At 40.6% G+C, this 20,774-nt stretch overlaps 1 protein-coding gene across 4 annotated transcripts in view; it reads left to right on the top strand.

Moving 5' to 3' along the window:
* Nucleotides 1-20,774, top strand: part of St7 (suppression of tumorigenicity 7) — a 233,844-nt gene that overhangs the window by 144,579 nt on the left and 68,491 nt on the right. For 3 of the 4 annotated variants that reach the window (XM_032906915.1, XM_032906917.1, XM_032906918.1), the window contains exons 7-9: nt 1,630-1,698; nt 3,524-3,678; nt 5,875-5,972. In XM_032906915.1, coding sequence (XP_032762806.1) covers nt 1,630-1,698; nt 3,524-3,678; nt 5,875-5,972 — 322 coding nt within the window. The remainder of the gene's footprint in view (nt 1-1,629; nt 1,699-3,523; nt 3,679-5,874; nt 5,973-20,774) is intronic. The other variant, XM_032906916.1, reaches the window with a different exon arrangement.

Below are 20,774 nucleotides of genomic sequence, written 5' to 3'. Positions count from 1 at the left end.
GATTCTTAATATTGGAGTCATTAAAACTTAGGGTTGGCAGAAACCTTAAAGGTCACTTAGCTAAGCCACCCATCTGGTGCTTGAATCACCTCAATAAGGCCCTTGCCAAGTGGTCATTGTTAAACTATTTTATGGTTTTCTCAAGAAGCTTACTGAATCTTCTCCAGAGGGGTCTTGGAAATAAAAAACGAGTCACTGAGTTTCAAATCCTGTCACCGTAATGCTGAATCTGCATGGTTTCTGACTGTGTTATGCGACATGCCTTTCCCTTCCTGTCCTCTACAGTTTAATGGGCCTGCTGTGTGTGCGTGAGCGTGTGCGTGTGCATGTGTGTGTGTGTGTGTGTGTGTGTGTGTGTGTGTGTCTGGGGCCTGGCATGTTGAGACTACCCTGCAGGCTCATGTCTTCATGAATCACATTTCTTTGGTTTTATTCAACCAGTTACTAGGCACCCTGTTACCCTGTGATTCAATCCATCCTTCTCCATTTTGATCTTAAGAATGCCAGTTTTATAGAAAGTTTTAATTTATAGTAAGTCGACTAGGGAAAATGAAGCTAGCAATCCTGTGTTATTTATTCTCAGCCATTTAAGCTGGCTTCTAGTGGTTTCTGCTTCATTTGCTTTTATTTTATTATTATTATTTTTAACTGTGCTTAGAGGCCATTTCTTTAGTAAACCATTGGAGTTTCTTTCTGAGTCACTGTTCTGTCATTTGGGAGGTCAGCCATCTTTCCCATTTTGAAAGTGTTCACCACATTTGTCCTTTCATCCTGTAGTCTCTATTCTTTGTGATTCCACAACGCTCCATAGAATGCAATTCCATGTCCTGCCTGCTAGGTCAGTGGGCTTACCAGGGTCTGCCCCTCCCACAAGAGTAGTTCATTTAAAATGCATTGCTGATGTGCTGTCTTGCATCTTTTTTACCCATTTTAGAGTTTAATTTCTTCTCTCCTGTTTAGTCTGACAGTCATTCTCCTTGCTAAAGAAGCCAGGAGTAAGAAGCAATAAGAGTTTTCTTTTCTCTTTATTATCTATCAGTATTAACCATAAACCTTGTTTTAATGTTGTTGTATTGTCTTTTTTTTTTTTTTTTTGGCTTGTTTTTTTGAGGTGATTTTGGATATATTGGGAAGGGGGAGCCATAATTTTAGATAGAGGATGGATAGTTGCTCTTAGTGGGTTTTGTGTGTTTTCTCCTGTTACTGATTTATGTTAGCCAACCCTTGCTAATTTGTAAGTCGAGCTCTCCTGATTTCATTCTTATGAACCATCCCACTCCTCGAAGTCCATCCCAGCCCTCTTCTCATCTTTCATTTTGTTTGCATGTCCTTTAAGAGTATGACCTGGGCCAGTTCTCCACGAAGCCACACTGGTTACTGCAGTGGCACCCCTCCAGCCTCCCTGAGAGGTTACTTGTCATAGGATAACCGTTGGACATGTGGAAGCTGTTGTCTTGAGCTGTTCTCCATACTACATCTCATGCCACCGAGTCATGCCCTCTTTCCTACAAATTTCCAAAGTCTGCCTCCTCCTCTTCCACTGCCCTGAAATCTGGAATGACGTAGTAACTCTCGCTGGATGTTCCTATCAGTTTTCATTTCACCGACTATTTTTTTCTTCTTGGTCAGAATTAGGTCCAGAGTTGAAGTTCCCCTAATTGCTTCCTCTACCATCTGGGAGATAAAATTGTTACCAAAGTAAGTCAAGAACCTGTCGGGCACCCTACTTCTAACCAAACGAGACTGGTAGCAGATATCTGGATGGTTGACACTTCATCACCACACTTCTTGCTTCTGTGTGTGTATTGTGTTGTGACAAAGATGCATCATATCCATCTTCCACCGAGCTGAGACCCCTGTTCTGTCCCCCAACCATTAGCAATTCTATTGCTCTGTCTCTCTTTCATGCACAAGCTCTTAGCATGTTCCTACCCAAAACTCATGAGTTTCCTCATAGACATGTTTCTTGGCTAGTACCGCTACTTTCCCTCTCCTCCTAAGAATACTACTTGAAATACGAACACATAAAGCAAACAGCCTAGTCCTAACTATTCTTGAGCTCCCCATCCACCAGCCGAAATCCTACAGTGAATTCCTTTAAAGCTATGTCTACAGTTACTATTTTCTCAGTATTCAGTTCATTACCTTAAAGTTATGTTTTTATGTAGGCACCTGAAACCTTAAGTAGTTCCTCTGCTGCCTACCCAGTAGTTCCCCTCAGGAAGTCATGAGACAGTTTTAGCATCACTGTTAATCTTTGCAAGTCATATATTCTGCCCTCCTTAGGAATTGGGTTTCTAGCGTTTATTCTGCGTATTTTCTCCCTATGTCATCATATTAAAGCCTCACCAGTGGTTCATGCTTGAATTTAGAGTGGTGGGATGAAGAATTTGTAAGACTCTTCCCACCCCTAAGGATCAGATGGCCCTAACCTGACGTTATCTGAGAAGCTCATACTTTCTCCTAGCTGGCTTTGCAGTTTTCAGGCAGTAACATTTAGTTTCGATTTCTGTTTATTTCCTCTCTTGTGGTCTGGTGGAGAGAAACAGGGCACTGGCCACAGAAGAGCAGTGGGGAAGACGAAGGGATGAGTGCAGATTAGCACCCATGCGTGCGGTCTGCTCTGGCCTCATCACCCCCTCAGGCCCCCTTTCTCTGACAGAGGGTTGTTGTTTGTATGGTTTGGAAGGTCTGCATCTCTGTAAGCCTCCTGTGTTGGTTAGTTAACTGCATATCCTTTTGGGCTTCCAGCCTCAGAGTTGTTGACAGGGTTATGCGATGTGATGTGTTAGTGCCTGGCATGCTGTTTACTGTACAATCATCTGCAAATGACAGCTCGGGGTTAGATGCGTGAGGTTGGCCTCTCCTTAGGCTGCATGGCTGCATCAGAGGTTCAGCTTCCAGAAACTACTTTATCAGGTTTTTCTTGTGTTCTCTGATGCAGAAAATCAGCACTGCTCTGGGAGTTTAAAGTAGGGTTGCACTTCGTTTTTCAGTCAGAAACTTGATTTATTGAATTTTATGCTCTGAAAAAATTCTTGCAGTGAAAACAGTCTGTATCTAGTAAACAAAAAGGAACTATGTAATTCTTTAAATGTTGAGCAGAAGCACTCACTAGTCGCTATTAAACTCGTCATCGTGAGCTGACATTCACTGAGCATACCCTCAGTGCTGACTGCTACACTAAGTACTCCACAGAAAGCATCTTCTGACCCTTCACAGAGCCACGAAGTAGAACCCATGTTCTCCGCCAGGGAGGCAGAGTGATACCTTGCCCCAGGTGACACGTTAAGAAGGGGCCAAGTCATATGTGAGCCCCACGTTCCTAACAGTATGCACTATACCGCTCAAGCTAAACTATAGGTGTTTCTTTTGTACCATTACTGTGTCAACAGCTACAAACAGGTGCATGAAACAGTTGGCCATGCTGCATGTCAGACGTAACTCCTTGCCCTTCTGCATGAACTCCCACAGTCTGTTGCAGTGTCCTTGGAGTTGTAATCTGTAATATCTGAATGGACAGGTGTGCAACTGCTTACATTCTCTTGGCTGAAGAGGAAGCCACAACTATTGCTGAAGCAGAAAAGCTCTTTAAGCAGGCCCTGAAGGCTGGAGATGGTTGTTACCGGCGCTCTCAGCAGCTACAACATCATGGCTCCCAGTATGAAGCTCAACACAGTAAGGTTTCCTCCGGTGATGCACTGAGGGGTGGGAATGGGAAAAGTTAATTGGAGCACAGGTTCAGGCTGGCTTAGAACTGGAGTCATTGGATTCTGTTAGATAAGGCACTTAGCACACTGCCACTTTGGCTGCCATTGTATTCGCTGCTTATTCATGCCACAGAACTTCACTGCCATAAACAAACAACTTCAGAGTTTGTAATATCTATTTCTCCCTTCCCTTTCCTTCCTCCAAACCCTTCCATTCATCCCCCACTACAATAACTTTTAATAGTAACTTCTCCACAGAATTGGTTTACACTTCTTCCGTTCAGGGGTTTCATCTCGGCTGCCTCTCAGAGTTTGGTAGCTGAACATAAACTGGTTTTTAGCATCATAAAAATGTTATCCTCTAAGTCTTGAATAGCATGGGTGAAAGCATGTTGAAAAAGGACAATTTAGAATAACTCTTTTATTGGTTATGGTCTATCAGCATATAGTTATTATTTAAGAAATTTTAGTATTATCTTTGAGAGAGAAAGAACCACAAGTTCTTAATTACTGGTGTTTGCTTAAAACAATACCTTTTGTAAAATAACTTTTAAAAGGCTAAGACCCTTTACTTCAGTACCCCAAACTGAGAGCCAGTGACACTTTGTGGGAACAGTATAGAAGTAAGACAAAGTCATTTCTAGCGTTCCCTCAGCCCCTTGGCTCATCTTGGTTGGTTATTTAAACAGAAATCCAGTGATTCTTGTGGGAGAAAAGTGTTTTCATGGTCTGACAAAAATGTGGGTTGTTTCTTTTAGGTAGAATTTCTCTCACTTCATCTCTCTCCTTTAGTTTGAAAAGTAGGGCTATATGTCCTTCATACTTGATATTATATAATTAAATTTTAATATTAAACTTGGATTTGGTCTAGAATCGGACTGAATCAGACTCTGGCTCTCAGGTGCCAGCAATATCAGTACATTATAGCTGACACGTGTGGGGAGTATGTCCACACAAGCTGTCTATACACAAGTTTGCAGTTTTAGTCTGCAGTGAGTACATGTAACATTAAGGCCTCTGGTCATTATAAAAATATAGCAGTATATTTTGAAGATGTGTAGTAAATGTCAACTTTGTGAACTAAATGAAAATTAATGCATAAATTACACAACCTATAGTATAACTTAAGACATTTTCTTTCTTTTCTTCTCTAAATTAAATCCTTTCAACCTGTTGCCCAAATCTATCCAAAATATAATCACATCTTTAAAATAATTTGTAGGTACTTGGCAGTTTTTCAGCACACATCTTGTTCTCATTGTTTAAAACTTGAAATGTTCAGACTTTGGTCTCAACATCTTTTAATAGCTGAGTATCATACATGTACTTAATCCATAACAGGTGTGTCGTATTTTTCTCAAACACAGTAATTTTATTGAGGATTAAGCATATGCATGTTCTCACTGGCCTGGAAACATATCCAAAATACATAATTAAATAAAAGATTAAGATAAGAAGCTGCTAATATGCTTTGTGGGGGCCATTTTCGTGACCATTGTTGTAGCTGTTTAGCTTGTCAGTGCTTTCTCTCACACTCGGGTAGTTTTTCATTCTGCTGCGTGCTCTATTGTCATATCTGGAATGTGTTATATTGCCATCTAAAACCAACTGCTTTTGGGACCTGGAGATGATTATGATGTCACTAGTGTTAGAGAAAGAATAATATGAACCAGAAGTTCAAGATGAGGCTTCTCCAGAGTTAATGTCAAGAGCAGAAAAAAAATAGTTCATCAGGATGCAACCTGAGATTCACCCCTTTGCATCTTTACCAAAAGCATGCACACTTACAGAATATGGAATTCTTGCTTGTAAACCGCGTGCAATGTTGGTGTGTTCCTTTTCTTAGCCCTGGGTGACAGATTTTATTTATTATCGAATAGCCCACATGCTTAACTCAAAAGCACAGGTTAGGTAATCAGTCTCCGTCTTGGCCTGTGGGCATCTAAGTGCATTGCCTTTGCTCTGCACACACTCTGTTACTAACAAAGGAGGTCCTCTGCTCTCTCGGCAGTAGGGAAGGCTGGAGGAGTAGCATGTTCTCTTGGAGGGTTTTCTTTAGGGTAACACAAATGAGCCCCTGCATCTTTCTTGTTGCTTAACTTAAAGCTCTTGGTTTTCCTTGATTCTTTTTTTAACTGTTGATGTTTTATCTCTCCTTTCCCAGGACGAGACACCAATGTCTTGGTCTATATCAAAAGAAGGCTGGCGATGTGTGCCCGGAGACTTGGAAGGACCAGAGAAGCCGTGAAGATGATGAGAGATGTGAGTTTACATCCCTGCTTGGGGTTGGACCTAAGCAAATGGGACTCGAAGGCTGAGCCATGATAACACCATGGTCCAGTGAGTGCCAGAGTCAGCTCCCAGCTGACCAACTGACAGAGTGAACAATCTGGGGCAATTTACTTAAATCCCATGCCCTGTTTTCCATACGTGTAAGGTAACAGCAGTTTTCACAGTAGCCTCATGAGCTTCCTGTAAGATTTAAATGAGGAAATACACATAACGTTTTTGATATAGGGTGACTGGCATATTTTTAAAATCTCAGTAGGTGTCCTTACTAATCAACCTTTGGGACTGTCTCAGGAACCAATAGTGAGATGAGCCATTTTAGATTATTTACTTTTTTATTCTTGAACTTCATGCCAAGGTATTTTCACTTCTATTACTTTAATTATTTTTAATTGTTTAAGAATTTCCCTGCCCCAATATTCTCTCCCAATTTCATGTGTTGTTTGTTTTTTCCTATCCAATGAGTCCACTCAGAGCTACCAGTATGTGTATGGCGTGTGGCATATGACATGTGGCATATGGCGTATGGCATATGGTGTATATGTATTGTATATGGTGTATGTGTATGGCGTATGGGTATGGTATATGGTGCATATGTATGGTGTATGTGCATGGTGTATGGTATATGGTGTATGTGTATGGTGTATGTGTATGGTGTATGATCTAGAGCCAGCTCCTGGAAGATGGTAGCCTTCTCCCAGTAGTCATCAGTTGCCAATAGCTCCTTAGCTAGGAGTGGGAGTTAGTGTCTACGCCTTCTGTGTTGGGGTTTGGTCTGGCTGAATCTTGCACAGCTCTGTAAGTTCATTTCTACTTCCTGTCATGTCTGGAGAACACTGCTTCACTGTCATCTGTCCTTCATTCCTCTGCCCCTTCTGCAGTGAGCCCTGAGCCTTGGGAAGGGTAGATGATTTATTTATTCAGTATATAGCTATTAGAAAAGGAATTATGGGCCAGCCAGTTACATTCAAATTTAGTATTATAGTAAGCTAATCCCACTGTAGCAATTTCAACCACTTTCCCTAGAATCTTGAGAACCAGGGTACTTTATTAATTGTAGTTATCACAAGAACTAAGAATAAAAGAGATGGTGACATGGCTTATTAACAGATCACATGCAGAGCACGGACGTGGCCCCGCATTCCAGTCCAGGTGCTAAAATCCTGTAATACAGTTTAAGGGAGAATGAAGAAGAAAGAAAGGCATCAGTTGCAAGCAAGAGAGAGCTAGGAAGACTGTGAGTGCGTGCCTGCCAGACAGAACAGGGGTTTTAAAGGGAAACAACTTAAGGGACTTCTGTCTTCATTTTTGGTTGCTGTCACTAGTAAGAATCATTTTTCATAAAAAAAAAAAAGCTAATATCAATGTAAATCACATCTATAATTTTCTTTTTAAACACTATCTCAACAAATCCCTTGTCAGCACTTCATTTTTCTACTGTATTCCTAAACTAGAGGCTTATATTACTAATAGGCTTTATACAAGCAAAATGACCCAGGAGCTGGACAGCGGTGGCCTCCTGCTCAGTTTGAGTTCCTGGGCTGCACAAGGGCCTGGCAGACCGAGAAGCTTTTCTCAGCTTGCCTGTGGAAAGACAGCTGTTCACATGAGTTTCAGGTACTCTTTGGAGGAGGGAGCATGGGCTCAGGGCTCACCTGGTTCTCTGTTTAGGGTGTAGCACAGCAGGCAAAGTCCCAAGGAAGGATAGGGGCAGGAGAAGAAAGATTATGAAGGCGATATGCACTCACTCAGGATGAAATTCTTTTAATTGAAGAGAAAATTTTTAAAATATTTATTTTTATCACATAAGAGCTGATTTTAAGGAAAGGAGGTTTCTGTGGAGACATACATTGTTTTTAAACCTTTCAGCTTGTAGAAATCCCATCCCCTGATACCATGAAGGGACTCTGCCACTTACTGAGGCTGAATAGAGCTGAGGCCTTAACAAGGGTGGGTGATGGGCGCTTCTTTCTCCATTGTGACCTTGCACAGCCACGTTCCTCCTTTAACATTGTTCTTATTGTCATTGTCATCCTCTTCTCCTCCTCCCTTCACCTCCTCTCCCTTCCCTTCTTCCCTTCTTCTTGCTCCTTCACACTTATTCCTATCCTTATCCCGGAGTAGGCATAATTCACAGAGGAACATCTTATTATGTGCTTAAGCATTTCCATAGAAAAATTAAGTTCCAGCTATTTTAATTCCATTTTTTCCCTTGGTCTTTTTCTGTTCATTTTCATGTGCATAAAATCAATATATCCACCATGTATTTAGTATAGTTGTTTTTTGGCTTAATATTACTTTATATCTACAATTCTACTTACTGATGTAGCTCAAATATAGGTTTACAGAGAGCATCTAGGGTGCAGGGGAAGAGACACTAGCTAGCAGTAAAGGGCACGGCTCTGCCTTTCCCAGGCCCTGGACTCAAAAAAGCTCTGTGGACTCCTCACTTAATCTTCCATTAATAGGGAATAATGCATCCTACCATTAGAAAGCATCTACTTGATGAAGAAAATTTAGTTAAACAATGCAGGTACACTTGGCATGTAATTTGCATGCTTGGAGTTTTCTTCATATTTTCCATTACTTAAGTAATGCATATGATTTTCTTGCCAGTTGTCTGGAAGGACATCGTGAGATAATTCCAATTTTATTTTTAAATTAAAACTTAAGTATTCCTTTTTGGAAATTGTCATAGAACTATGCATATTTGCTGGGTAGAGCATAATATTTCATACCTTCACTGTTTGCTGATCAGATTAGAGAAATTGGCCCTTCATTACCTTAAACTAATTTCATTTTCTTGAGTGAATAAATCAAATAATCTATTTTGGGCTCTATATACATATCCATATATACCTATATAGTATATGAATATTTATATGCGTATACATAGGTAGGACTTTTATATTATATACTAAAACAACCTTTCATTTCTTAAAATACCAGTACACATTGCCTCAGAGTTTATGGAGTATCCATTAATAGATTCTCTGACCGTGTTCCTATGTTCCTTCATAAGTGCCCTAGCACCCATACAGAGGACAGAGGTTGACATCTCTCCTTTTGTTAAGGCTGCTGGGCCTTGCAGCACAGGGTTGTCCCAGGTTGACTTCCTTCATTCGACTCAGTTGTGTGACTCATAGTTCTCCAAGGAGAATTAACTGCATTAACACCATGTGTATACACCATTTCTACAGAACATTTCCTCTGATAAAATAGCACACTGGGTTCCAGGCAGCCTGCTGATAAAGACAGGAAGATCTATTTCTTCAGTGAGACATACTATCTATTCTCCATATGCATGAGTTTAAATTTTCCTTGAGCAGATTTTAAAGTGGAATGGCAGAGTTAGACTGCCATCCACATTGAAAGCAAGACCATTTGAAGTTTTTTTTTCTGGAGAAGCCTTAAGGAGGGCACACTGTTACCTTGCTGTGTTCTCATTGAAAGAATGTGAAAGGATTTCTGGGAAGGTGGCTAAAGAGATTTTCTTTTGTTTCCATGACTCAAGATTGTACAATTGTTCAAATAAAATATTGGATTTTGTCATGAAATATTGATGAAGCAAATGCACATTTGATTTTCTGTTGTCAAGATTAATAACATCTTAGAATTCTATTCTATTCTTAGAATAACCTGTTAACTAATGCGGATTCAAAGTTTTGCTTTGTTTTATTAGAACATTAGCTCCTTTTACATAGAGCTCCTTTACAAACAATAATATAGAAGCACCTTAGTACAAACGAGTGTTTTGGAAGTCAGTATAGCTAAGGGACACTGTTGCCATTGAGTTTTGCTACAATGTGGTGAATATCCAGGTTGAACACAATTGTGTTAAACTTAAGGAAAAGCATTGGTTCTTAGCATTGGTATTTGCTATTGGACACTGCTTTTTCTTTTACTTTTCCCTTTTAACAACGTTCATGTTTGTCTTCCTTGGTCCTGTTTGAATGTATTTGAAATGTAATTCACAAGGCAGAAGTCTTCTGACTCCTTAGTCATACTTGTCAAGCTAGATATGAATAAACCTTACAGATGGGCTAATCTGTCTCTCTGGCAGAAGCTAAAAGCTCCCGTGATCATCTGTTCAGAGCAGGTTTTGCAAAGCTCAGCTCTGAACATTCTGAGCCATATAATCATCTGTCATGGGGAGCTGTCCTGTACCTTGTAGGACGAGGGAGACTGGCCTGCGTGTTGTAGTGACCTATGTCTCATCAGTCTCCAGTTGCCTACACACATTCCTAAGTACAGTAGGCTGCAGTGGTGACAGTAATAGTGGAGAGTCATTCCCCATTAAGGAGTGCCAGACAAGAGCTTCTGCAGCTAATGAGATCTGTTTCTGCAAAGACTACACGTGTGTTTCACTGTAGCCTGAACTCTGTAAGGGCATGAGCCTCCAGAGCACCCCTAGACTTGAGAAGCTTTGGTTGTAGGGATGCTTTGCCCAGATGGAATTCCTTGAGGTATCAAAGGCAAGAAGAATAACATAAGTTGAACATTTTGGTGAGGTCCAGGTGAAAAGTCAGTATGGAGTATTGGCCGCCTTTGCTTCTTGGCCTGCCTTCAGAACAGTGTTTGTCCCCTTTCCCCAACTCTGGAGCCTCTCTAAAACACCACTTGTTTGTCCTGCTCTCTGCAGTTTTCTTGAAGTCTATGAGCTATTTCCTTCAATAGTTGTGCTAGTGTTTCTACCGTATTACTTTTCTTTTCATGTCCTGACCTCCCAGTTGACACAGATGTCATAGGCTTTCTGAAATATGGTCTATTCAAGTTTAGAAAACCATGCTGTGTTACTATCTAGTCACAGAAACAAATACATGATATAGGGAAAAGGAGTAAAAGTCATGCCGACTCAGTTTCAAAGGTTTCAGTTCATGCTCGAGTGGCTGCATTGTTTCTGGGTCATGCTTAAGACAGTTCATTATGGTAGAAGGATGTATCCAAGTTTTTGGCAGTCAGGAAGAAGAGGTAGATGGGTAAAAGCCAGGGGCAAGATAGGGCCTTCAAAAGCATACACTGAATGACCCACCTCCTCCAATCTGCCCTATCTTCCACAGTAACCAATAACCCATTCAGTTATACATTGAATTATGCATGTTTGAATCATTGACTATATCATAGTCCTCATGATCTGTTCACTTCCCCAATACCCCCATCTATGAATGTTGTGTTGATGTCTAGGCCTTCAACATGTGAGTAGAAGAGGTATTTTTTGTCTATGTCAAGACATTCTTTCCCTCAGTGTTCTAACATTAAAAGATTTCATCTTCGCAATTAGCAAATCCTGGGTGACAACACTTAGTCTCAGTTTTAAGTACCATCTAACTACTGACCAACAATTCTGTACTGTTCACTGTGTTCTAGGAAAAGGTATTTGCTTAAGGTCATATCTGGTAAGTTCTCCAAAGAGTTTGCCTACATCAAAAGTGTCCAGAGTACAAGTAGTAAATGGACAGATCAATCCAAAGTGTTTGTCAGAGGCCAGTATGATGAATAAGATGTATTACTTCCATTCTGACCATTTAAAAGCTATGTTATTATGTGAAGAGGACAATTATAAACATTATAGTATGATTAAAATTTTTTTGGTTATAAATAGATGTTACTGTAAGTCAATATCTCTCTAGTCCAAGGCTCCTTTAAAATTATTTCTAACCACAAACATTTTAAATGTATAGGCTTTTTTCATATTTACCATCTTTTAAAATTACAACTGATATTTTTAAAAGATTTGTTCATTTCAAAATAGAATTGCAAATATGTTACACATGAACAAATACTTTTATGGAAAAAGAACTGCCTAATTCAGGCAGGACAAGCATTGAAAAGGGTGTCATTGCTTTAGTTCTTGTTCAGATCTCTTTAGTGTCTAGCTGAGTAGAAGAGAGCCAAGGTCTCCCATCTGATTCTTCATTTAATTTCTAGTCACAACATGTGGACTCTGCTAGTACCATCATATATAGAAAATGTGAGGCTAAAAAAGAAAAATGTACACGATTATATAGTAGTTTGGATATCAAGAACTCCTGAGTAGGGGGTTCTTTAAGGATGTCATTAGTACCATTGTACAAATATAAGAAAATAACCTGGAAATAGAAAGTTGCTAGCAGTAAAATTGTACTGTACCTTAAATTTTTCTATAATACTGTTATTATAATAATAATTCTGTTTTATTTGTTTAATTAATTAATATATTAACTTTACATTCTGAACACAACCCCCTCTCTCTTCTTTGCCCAGTACTACCCTTACAAATCTCTTCCCTGTTTCCCCAGGGGAGTCTCCCTGAGTACCACCACACCTTGGAATATCTGGTTCCAGCAGGACTAGGTGCATCCTCTCTCACTGAGGTCCAACCAGGCAGTCCAGGTAGAGGGACAGGGATCTAATGGCATGGAACAGAGACTGAGACGACCCTTCTCCACTCATTAGAGGACCCACATGAAGACCAAGTTGCACAACTGCTACAAATGTGTAGGGAGTACAGGCCCAGCTCCCGCATGCTCCCTGGTTGGGTGGCCCAGGCTCTGTGAGCACCCATGGTCCCAGGTTAGTTGACTCTGTGAATCTTGTGGTGTCCTTGACCCCTGAAGCTTGCTCACTTCATCCCCCACTCTTCCACAAGACTCCCCGGGCTCTGCCTGATGCTCAGCTGTGGGTCTGTGCATCTGCCTCCATCAACTGCTGGATGACGCTCCTCAGGAGAGTTAGGCTAGGTTCCTGTCTGCAAGCACAGCAGATATGTTAATAAAAATGGAATTATACTTCATAAAGCATGCTTTAGAAAACAGATTGGAGAGATGGCTCAGTTGGTAAAGCTCCTGTCACCAAGTAGGAGGACCTGAATTCTAACCTCTATCCCCCATGTAAAAGACAGGCACAGTGGTGCACACCCATAGTCTCAGTGCTGAAAAGTCAAGGACTGGAGGATCCTAGAGGCTTGCTGGACTAGTCTATCTAGTCAATCTGTGAGCTTTGAGAGAGACTCTTGTCTCAGAAACATTAGGTGGACCTTGGAGCTGACTATGCAATATCATATAGATTTTCAGAATTTGGATAAAATTGAAGAATAGATTGCATGTTAAGAAGGAACTATTGTCTTGATGGATGAGTTGGTTGTAACTAGCCTTGGTTAGACAATTTTTATGGTGGAGAACATACTTTGCCTAAGAAATGACCCATTTTCAGTGAAACAAAATATAGGGGAATAGAAGAAAGAAACTGGACAGGGATTGAGACAGACACCTGAGCTTGACCTCTACCCTCCACACACACATGTACACACCTACCCATACACATATCATACCACACCATCAAAAACAAAACACAGCATGCACCTCTGGGATTAGTTAAAAGTTGACAAATATTAACGACTGCTGATTTTAATTTGGCTTTTTATCAAATAACCAAGTGAATGATTTATAAAACAGAACTAATGTTCCCTATACAAGCTATGAAATATATTTTTATCAGGATTGTATGTGTGTGTATATACACATGAACATGCACATATGCATGTCAAGGTGGAGACCACGGAACATGTTTTATTCTTCAGGTACTCAGGTATTATCTATCTTCCGAGACAGGATTTCTCACTAGTCTTTAACTTGCCAGGTAATTTAGATACTCACCTGGCATTCTCAGTACTGGGATTACAGATTACAACTGTACACATTGACTTTTTTTTTTCTTTTTTTTTTAAGTGGGGGCTGGCTACTCTTCCAGAGGTCCTGAGTTCAATTCCCAGCAACCACATGGTGGCTCATGACCATTTATAAAAGGATCTGATGCCCTCTTCTGGCATGTAAGTGTACATGCAGACAGAGTACACCTATGTTTAAATAAAATAAAATAAAATACCCAACCCATATGTGTCTTGGCCCATGCCTTTAATCCCAGCGTTTGGGAGGCAGATGCAGAGGCAGCAGGTCTCTGAGTGAGTTCCAGGTCAGCAAAGGCTCTCTCAAAAAACAAAACGAACCAGCCAACAAACAAAAATCTGAGTTAAGGGGATTGAATGCTGACCCTTAGACTTCCAGGACTGCAATCTTCAGTGATTGAACTCTCTCACCACTCTGTAAGAGGATTTCTGTCCTTAATGTACAAATGAAAAAGCCTCCTAAGGAGGAATGCTAAATGAATATTGTCGAGGGCTGATTTCTATTTCCTTTTTGCTCACTTGTTCATTCTTAATTTTTATAACCTTTTCTTTCCTTTTCTTTTTACTCCACCACGTTTTACACACAAATCACGTGATTTCCATGTATACAGTTCTTTTTGTTTCTTTCCTTAAGAATCTCATGGGTTGTTATGGACAACTTGAATTAGTTGATAACTTGATCTTGAGGTTGTTAAGGTGGATAGTTGGATAGTTAAAGGAATTATTTTAACTATTAGGCTGGGGAGTAGGAAGAACACTTTGGTGACTTGCAGGCAGCCAAGATCTGCTGAAACATTTTACTTTCAAATCTTTCAAGATACTCAGGTGTTAAGTTAGAGACTAACACTGAAATATGTTAATTACCTGTTGCTGTGTGATTGCTGGCACATTTCTAGATTCTGTCTGTACTATAGATACAAAAAGAATGAGTCTTGTGAGAAAATGCTGTGTGCCTAAAACTCACTTATGGAGTAAGTTAGGCTTACAACAATCATTTTAACAATGCGGGCTGCGAACAGGAATATGGAGGAGAACAAAGGGAGCTCTGCTTCTGTCATTCAGTTCTAGTTTCAATTCCAATTCGTACTTTTACATCTCTAGTGCTGTTTTTGCCTTTCCCTGAATTCTGTCTGGTTTTGTTCAATGGCCTTTGTCTACTTGTCTTTTTCTCCCAATTCTCTACCTTCTCTTTCCTTTTATCCTGAAGCGTGATGTTGGTTTTGCTTTACCCACTTTGCTCTAAGCCATTCACCATTCACCTATATATTTTTCAACAAAATAAATATGTAGGCTATCCATCTATGTCAATTTTTGTTCTTTGTGGTTTTTGTAATCAGTAAACAAATCAATGGCCCTTAACCAGTTTATATTCTAGGAGGGAGAAGGAGATGAAAATTTATAAACATAGGTAATTTTCAAAGTACGTTAGAATAACCAAAGCTACGGGAAAGGTACATGGACAGATGTAGGTTGAAGAAGCCCAGGGGCAGACGTAGTGAGTTTGAGGTAGTCGATATCAAACCCATGGTCAGGTATGTATGATTTAGAAAGTGACATTAGGCAAAGACTGATAGCCACAAAGAAGTGAATATTAATCATGAGACATAGGCAAAAGAGCCCTGAGATAGGAGACTACCTGGGATGTACCAATAATAACAAAGGAGTCCTGAATGGCTAGAGTAGGTGGAGGGGAGAAAAGAGGGCCTGAGGGGTTATGGAGGGGAGCACAGGGTGGTAAGTTCCACTGTTACTGTAAGTGAATTGGGGAACCTTGCAAGGATTTGAGTAGAGGTGTGATATGATAAGTCAGTTTTTATAGACTGCTGTGTTGGTGGGAAAGAGCAGGGAGGGCAGACGAAAGAGTCTTCTTGTATTGATGTTACAGAGAGATGTGTGGTTCATGTTGGCAGAGGAGAGTATAAATGATGAGTCTGTGTATTTTAAATCATAACCAAGAGAAGTTGCTAATCAACCAGATGTGCAGTATAGGAAAAACAGAAGTCAGGATGATTATAAGGATTTGCCTTATCAGGAAAGGAATTCTAAGCTAAGGCCCAGAAGCTAAGTGAGGCAGGGTCAAAAGAAAGTTGAATTGTGTTTTGAATAGTTACAGGGAAAAGCAACTGTTAATTTTTACCTTAAATAGTAACATGACCTTTCCTAGCCTGTGGTAACTCTGGCTTTTTTGAAGCAAAGAAACCACTAAGCAGAAGGGAAGCGATGGCATCTGAATTTCTCAGAGGCCTGTGAGTGCCCTTGATGAGAGCCTCTCCTTGTTGCTGTGGTGCTAGATGAAGCTGCCACACTATCCCATCTTATAGACCATGTAGCAGAGCAGTGAGTGTGTGCTGACACATCTCCACAGCTCGTCCCTTACCTTTTCACTCAGCACACTTTCTGTGCTGTACACTCATTCTGTTTACCTCCTGTAGTTAGAAGTTCCACTTGTTGGTCTGCTTTTCCTCGCTGTAATCAGCCTTTTCTAACTTCAAAGGATCATGTGGCCCTGTAAATTTAGAGGGGAACTGTTTTACTCAACAATGAAGGATTTATACTTTTGTACACTTATCCCATTTGTACTCATTGCTTTTATTACTGTTCTATGGAAAGAAACAGAATAACTGCTGATTCTTTTTACTTCCTCTCATTGTTTTGTATATGTCATATGCTTCTTTTCTTTTTTATTTCTTCTAGTAAAAATGCCTTCTGTATGTCTACCATTTGGAATGCTTATTTTGTTCTTCTAATGTCCCCAGCTTATTAAAATCTATATTTACATTTTTGATCAGTTATTAAGCTTACAAATACCTGTCATTTGTTCCCTAATGATGTAGCTATTTGCATGTAACCCAAACTAGTTTTCACACATGTCAAAATTAATAATTTTTCTGCTTAGAAGCTGTAAGTGAATGGTTACTGCATATAGATTAAAATGCAAACTCAAACTCCTCACATACTTGCATACTCTTACAAAGTAATGATTTTATCACCCAAGAGAAAGCTAAACACGTTGGGTTGCTCTTTATTGCGAGAATTGGATCTTGTTTAGACTGTGCCTAGGACACTGCCCCAGGATCTTAGCCTCTCATAGCTGTACAAAGAGCACACACACACACACACACACTATCAACAAACATATCTTGTCCTGATTTTTAATTGCCCTTTTCACTTTTGAAATAATTATTTATTTGTTTATAATAATAATAATATTTATTCTCCAACTCTACTACCAAATACAAGAGAGGAACTTCACCCTCTTCAATGGCTTGTAATATATACTCAGTGTTTGCTAAATTAATTGATATACAATTACCTGGAAGGGAAAAGATTGGACATTTCCCACCACATTTCTCATTAAGCTCTAAAATAAGACCTATCTGACGGTTTAGGAACTAAACAAATTAGATACCGAGGCCTTTCTAGTTGTATTGCAGGCAGCTTCACAAGGAGGATGGGGAAGAGGAGGAAGAGGAGGAGGGGGAGAAGGAGGAGGAAGAGGAAGAAGAGGAGGAGGGGGAGAAGGAAGAGGAGGAGGAGGAGGAAGAGGAGGAAGAGGAAGAAGGAGGAGAAGGAGGAGAAGAGGAGGAGGAAGGAGGAGGAGGAGGGAGAGGGGAAGGGGGAGGAGGGGGGGAGAAGGAGGGGAGAGAAGGGGAGGAAGGAGAGGGGGAGGGGGGGGGGGGGAAGGGGGAGGAGGAAGAGGGGGAGGAGGAGGAGGAGGGGGAGGAGGAAGAGGAGGAGGGGGAGGAAGAGGAGGAAGAGGAGGAAGAAGAGGATTTAGTTTGCCTTGGGGAAATTTGTTTTACATCCCTGTTCTGTCATTGTGACAGCTTCAGCTTCCCACTCTGCTGTTTTAAGGAAGGTGTAGGTTTATCTCTGTGTACTATCTTATCTTTGCAGTAGATTTCTTGGGAGGAAGAGCTGATGTGCTTATCTGTCTCCTTCTCCATTTGGAAATCCTTTAGGGTCTTTTCCTGCTGTTGTGGGAGATGCATGGAGTCTTTGAAGAACTGAGTGTATGTACCTGACTAACAGCTCTGCCTGATGCTCTCACAGGGCATGGATTTTCTTTCTCTGAAGTAGTAGAGACTACTTTTGCTGCTGCTTTTTCTGGAACACAGAATTCGGATGCACAGATAGGAATTATCACACTTGATTTGCTTTTCTTTAAGTATCAGTTGAAGATACATATCCTAATACTTAGAGTTGTCTAAAGATTGGTTTTATTTCCTCAGAGGAAATGATGAGATGAAAGATGTACCCAAGCTTTATAAATACACAGCATGGACTGAGCCCAGACTGTTTCTAACTATGCCTAGGCCTAGGTCCAGAAACTTCTAGCCTCCATAAATCTAATCTTCTGCAAGACCAGACCTTAAAGACTTCAGTTTCCAACCTCTGTCTGGTAACCTAGGCCTAGAATATTTTCACCCTCCGAGACTTAGTGCTGAATAAGCTCATCCTTTCTAGTTCTTTCTGAACTCTGGCTGGCTGGTTCAACTTAGCTGTTCTGGCTCATATTCCTCTCCAAGTTGACTGATTCAATCTGACTTCTCTCCGGTTCTTACTGAATTGTTCTGATTGGCCTCAAATTAACTCTGACAATTTAATCTTCTGGTTCCTTCTTATCCTCTGGCTTCACAGGCTTCATCTCTAGTGCAATAAACTCGCTGTACTGACTCCCAAATGACTGTCACTCTGTCTGCACTGCTTTTAAATAGCCTCCCTTTCCTGATCTCATGAGAGTTGGGCAGGTTGTATCTCTGTCTCATTCTGTTATCACTTTTTCTGCCTCTCAACTAGACATCAGTGTTTGGGATTGGATATGTGTGCTAAAGTATGTGCTTGTATTCTAGCCAGAATGATTAAAGGTATGCGGTGTTTCTGTATTCCAGCTAGGTCATACAGACCTAGAAGATCTTTGTATTTGATCAGAGCAGCCATGATGCTGGATTAAAATTCCTCTACACAGCTGCCCTTAGAGTTTCCTGAGAGAACAACTCCAGATGACATTTAGGTTCAATTAATTTGCAGTATTTAAGAAATAGAATTGAGGATGGCCTCAAACCCAGTCACATATGGTCACTAACAACTTACTGTTGTTGGTAGCAGGCATATTAGGGAGACACGGGGTAATGTGAGACAGGTGTCATAGTTCATTGTACACATGTATGGGATGGGACAGATTTTTTCAAGATAGTAAGAATTAAAAAAAATCTGTGAACCAACTCCCAGCAGGATAAATAGCCCTACCCAAATTATGTAGTTGGGGGACTCTTGCTCTCTCCCTGACCAAGGCAATAAATAACACAGAGGTCAATAGAAAAGCATGCTATAGACAGTAGATGATGATAGAGTCCAGTGGACCAAGGTGGGGAGAATGAACCATCTGTCTTCCTTATACCCTTTGGTGAGCAGCAGTCTTTGGATCACAAACACAGAAGGGACCGTTCTATGGTTGACTACTTTCCTGGGTGCTGTTTGTTCCCAAAGCTATGAAGAAGGAATAGTGTCTGGGATATCTCTCCCTGCAACACTTACTTCCTTGTTTATGCAGATGCTAGGCAGGCCCTCACCTGTATCTATTGGGCAGTTGGAGAGGGAAATGTCTGGAGAAGCCTCAAACAGGATTCAGGGGCATAGGCAATGTGTCTTGGCTGTGTGCATAGGGTGCTTTATTCTCCATAAAGTGATAAATGCTAATATGGATTGCATTTGGATCAATGCTAATATCCCCATATGTACCTAACTATATAAATTGTGTCTCTGGGGGGAAAACAAAACAAAAATTGTATATTACTGAGTCCTAGTAAAACAATGTCTAGCATTCATAACACTAAGTAACTTGTTTTCAAAAAAATTTTTTACTACATTTCTTTCTCTTCTCTCTCTCTCTCTCTCTCTCTCTCTCTGTGTGTGTGTGTGTGTGTGTGTGTGTGTGTGTGTGTGTTCATGATTGTGCATGCACATGCACAAATGTGGTGTTCAGAGAACAAGTTGCTGGAGTCATTCTCTCCTTCTGCAGTATGAGTCCTGGGATTGAATTCAGGTTGTCAGGCCTGACAGCAAGCCTGGCTCCCCTCTGAGCCACTTATTGGCTCTCAATGACTATTATAGAAAGCAGTTGCTAAATAGATCTGATACAGCAGCAACAACAACAAAGCTTGTGGTCAAAGAAATCTAAGATGTTCACAGGTTCTTTGCCCAGCCATTTCAGTGGTAGTCAAGACCTCTTATCACAAGGTGGATAACCGGGAGCATAAAAGTTTCCTGGTAAAGCAGGAGTTCCTCACAGCTCATGTTAAGCCTGACTTAGCTACTATAGTTCTAGAAGATCTGAGGAAGTATTTCAGGAAGTTAAGCTGATACACACCTCAACAGGCAAAGAACTTGAGTGTTGTATTAAGTACTTTGCACTGCTGGGACAATATAGCTGAAGGAACAACTTAAGGAAGTAAAGAATTCTCTGTGGCCATGGCCCCAAAAGATTTGAGACCTTTATGACAGGGAAGTCATGGCAGTTTGTGGCAGTGTTCATAATGATAGGATCGTGTAGTAGAAGCCCCTCACTATAGAAGCCCAGGAAGCACAGTGGGACCAAACCAGGGATCAGGTTAAATATTCTTCAAAGGTCCACTCCTAGGAGTCTATGTAGAAAGTTGGAAAGAAATTTAACAAGGGAGTAATGGTATAACTGAGGTGCAGTGTCCTTTGGCCAGAGTAATTGCATATTTTAACTTTTGTCCAGGCATGACTAGACGAACTTTGATTAGAGCCAATCACAAAGGACATTCACATGGACTGGAATTATGTATGTTGAGGATAATTTGAGGACAAAAGTAGACTATGCACTGAGAAACGAAAATCTTCAGTGTGTGAGAGTCTGTTAACTGGTATAAAACATACAAAAGGATGGTGTTCTGGTTAGTTCTATGTCAGCTTGTTACAATCTAGAGGTGTTTGGGAAGACCATAATTTCAGTTGAGAAAATTCCTCTGTCACATTTGCCTATAGCCAAGGGTGTAATGCACTTTCTTGATTAGTGATTGGTGTTGGAGGACACATCTCACTAGGGTAGTGCCATTCCTGGGCAGTTGGTCCTGGGTTATATAAGA

Source organism: Rattus rattus, chromosome 6 (assembly GCF_011064425.1).
Source record: "Rattus rattus isolate New Zealand chromosome 6, Rrattus_CSIRO_v1, whole genome shotgun sequence".
NCBI classification, from domain to species: Eukaryota; Metazoa; Chordata; class Mammalia; order Rodentia; family Muridae; genus Rattus; species Rattus rattus.
This window is presented reverse-complemented; position numbering and strand designations above follow the sequence as displayed.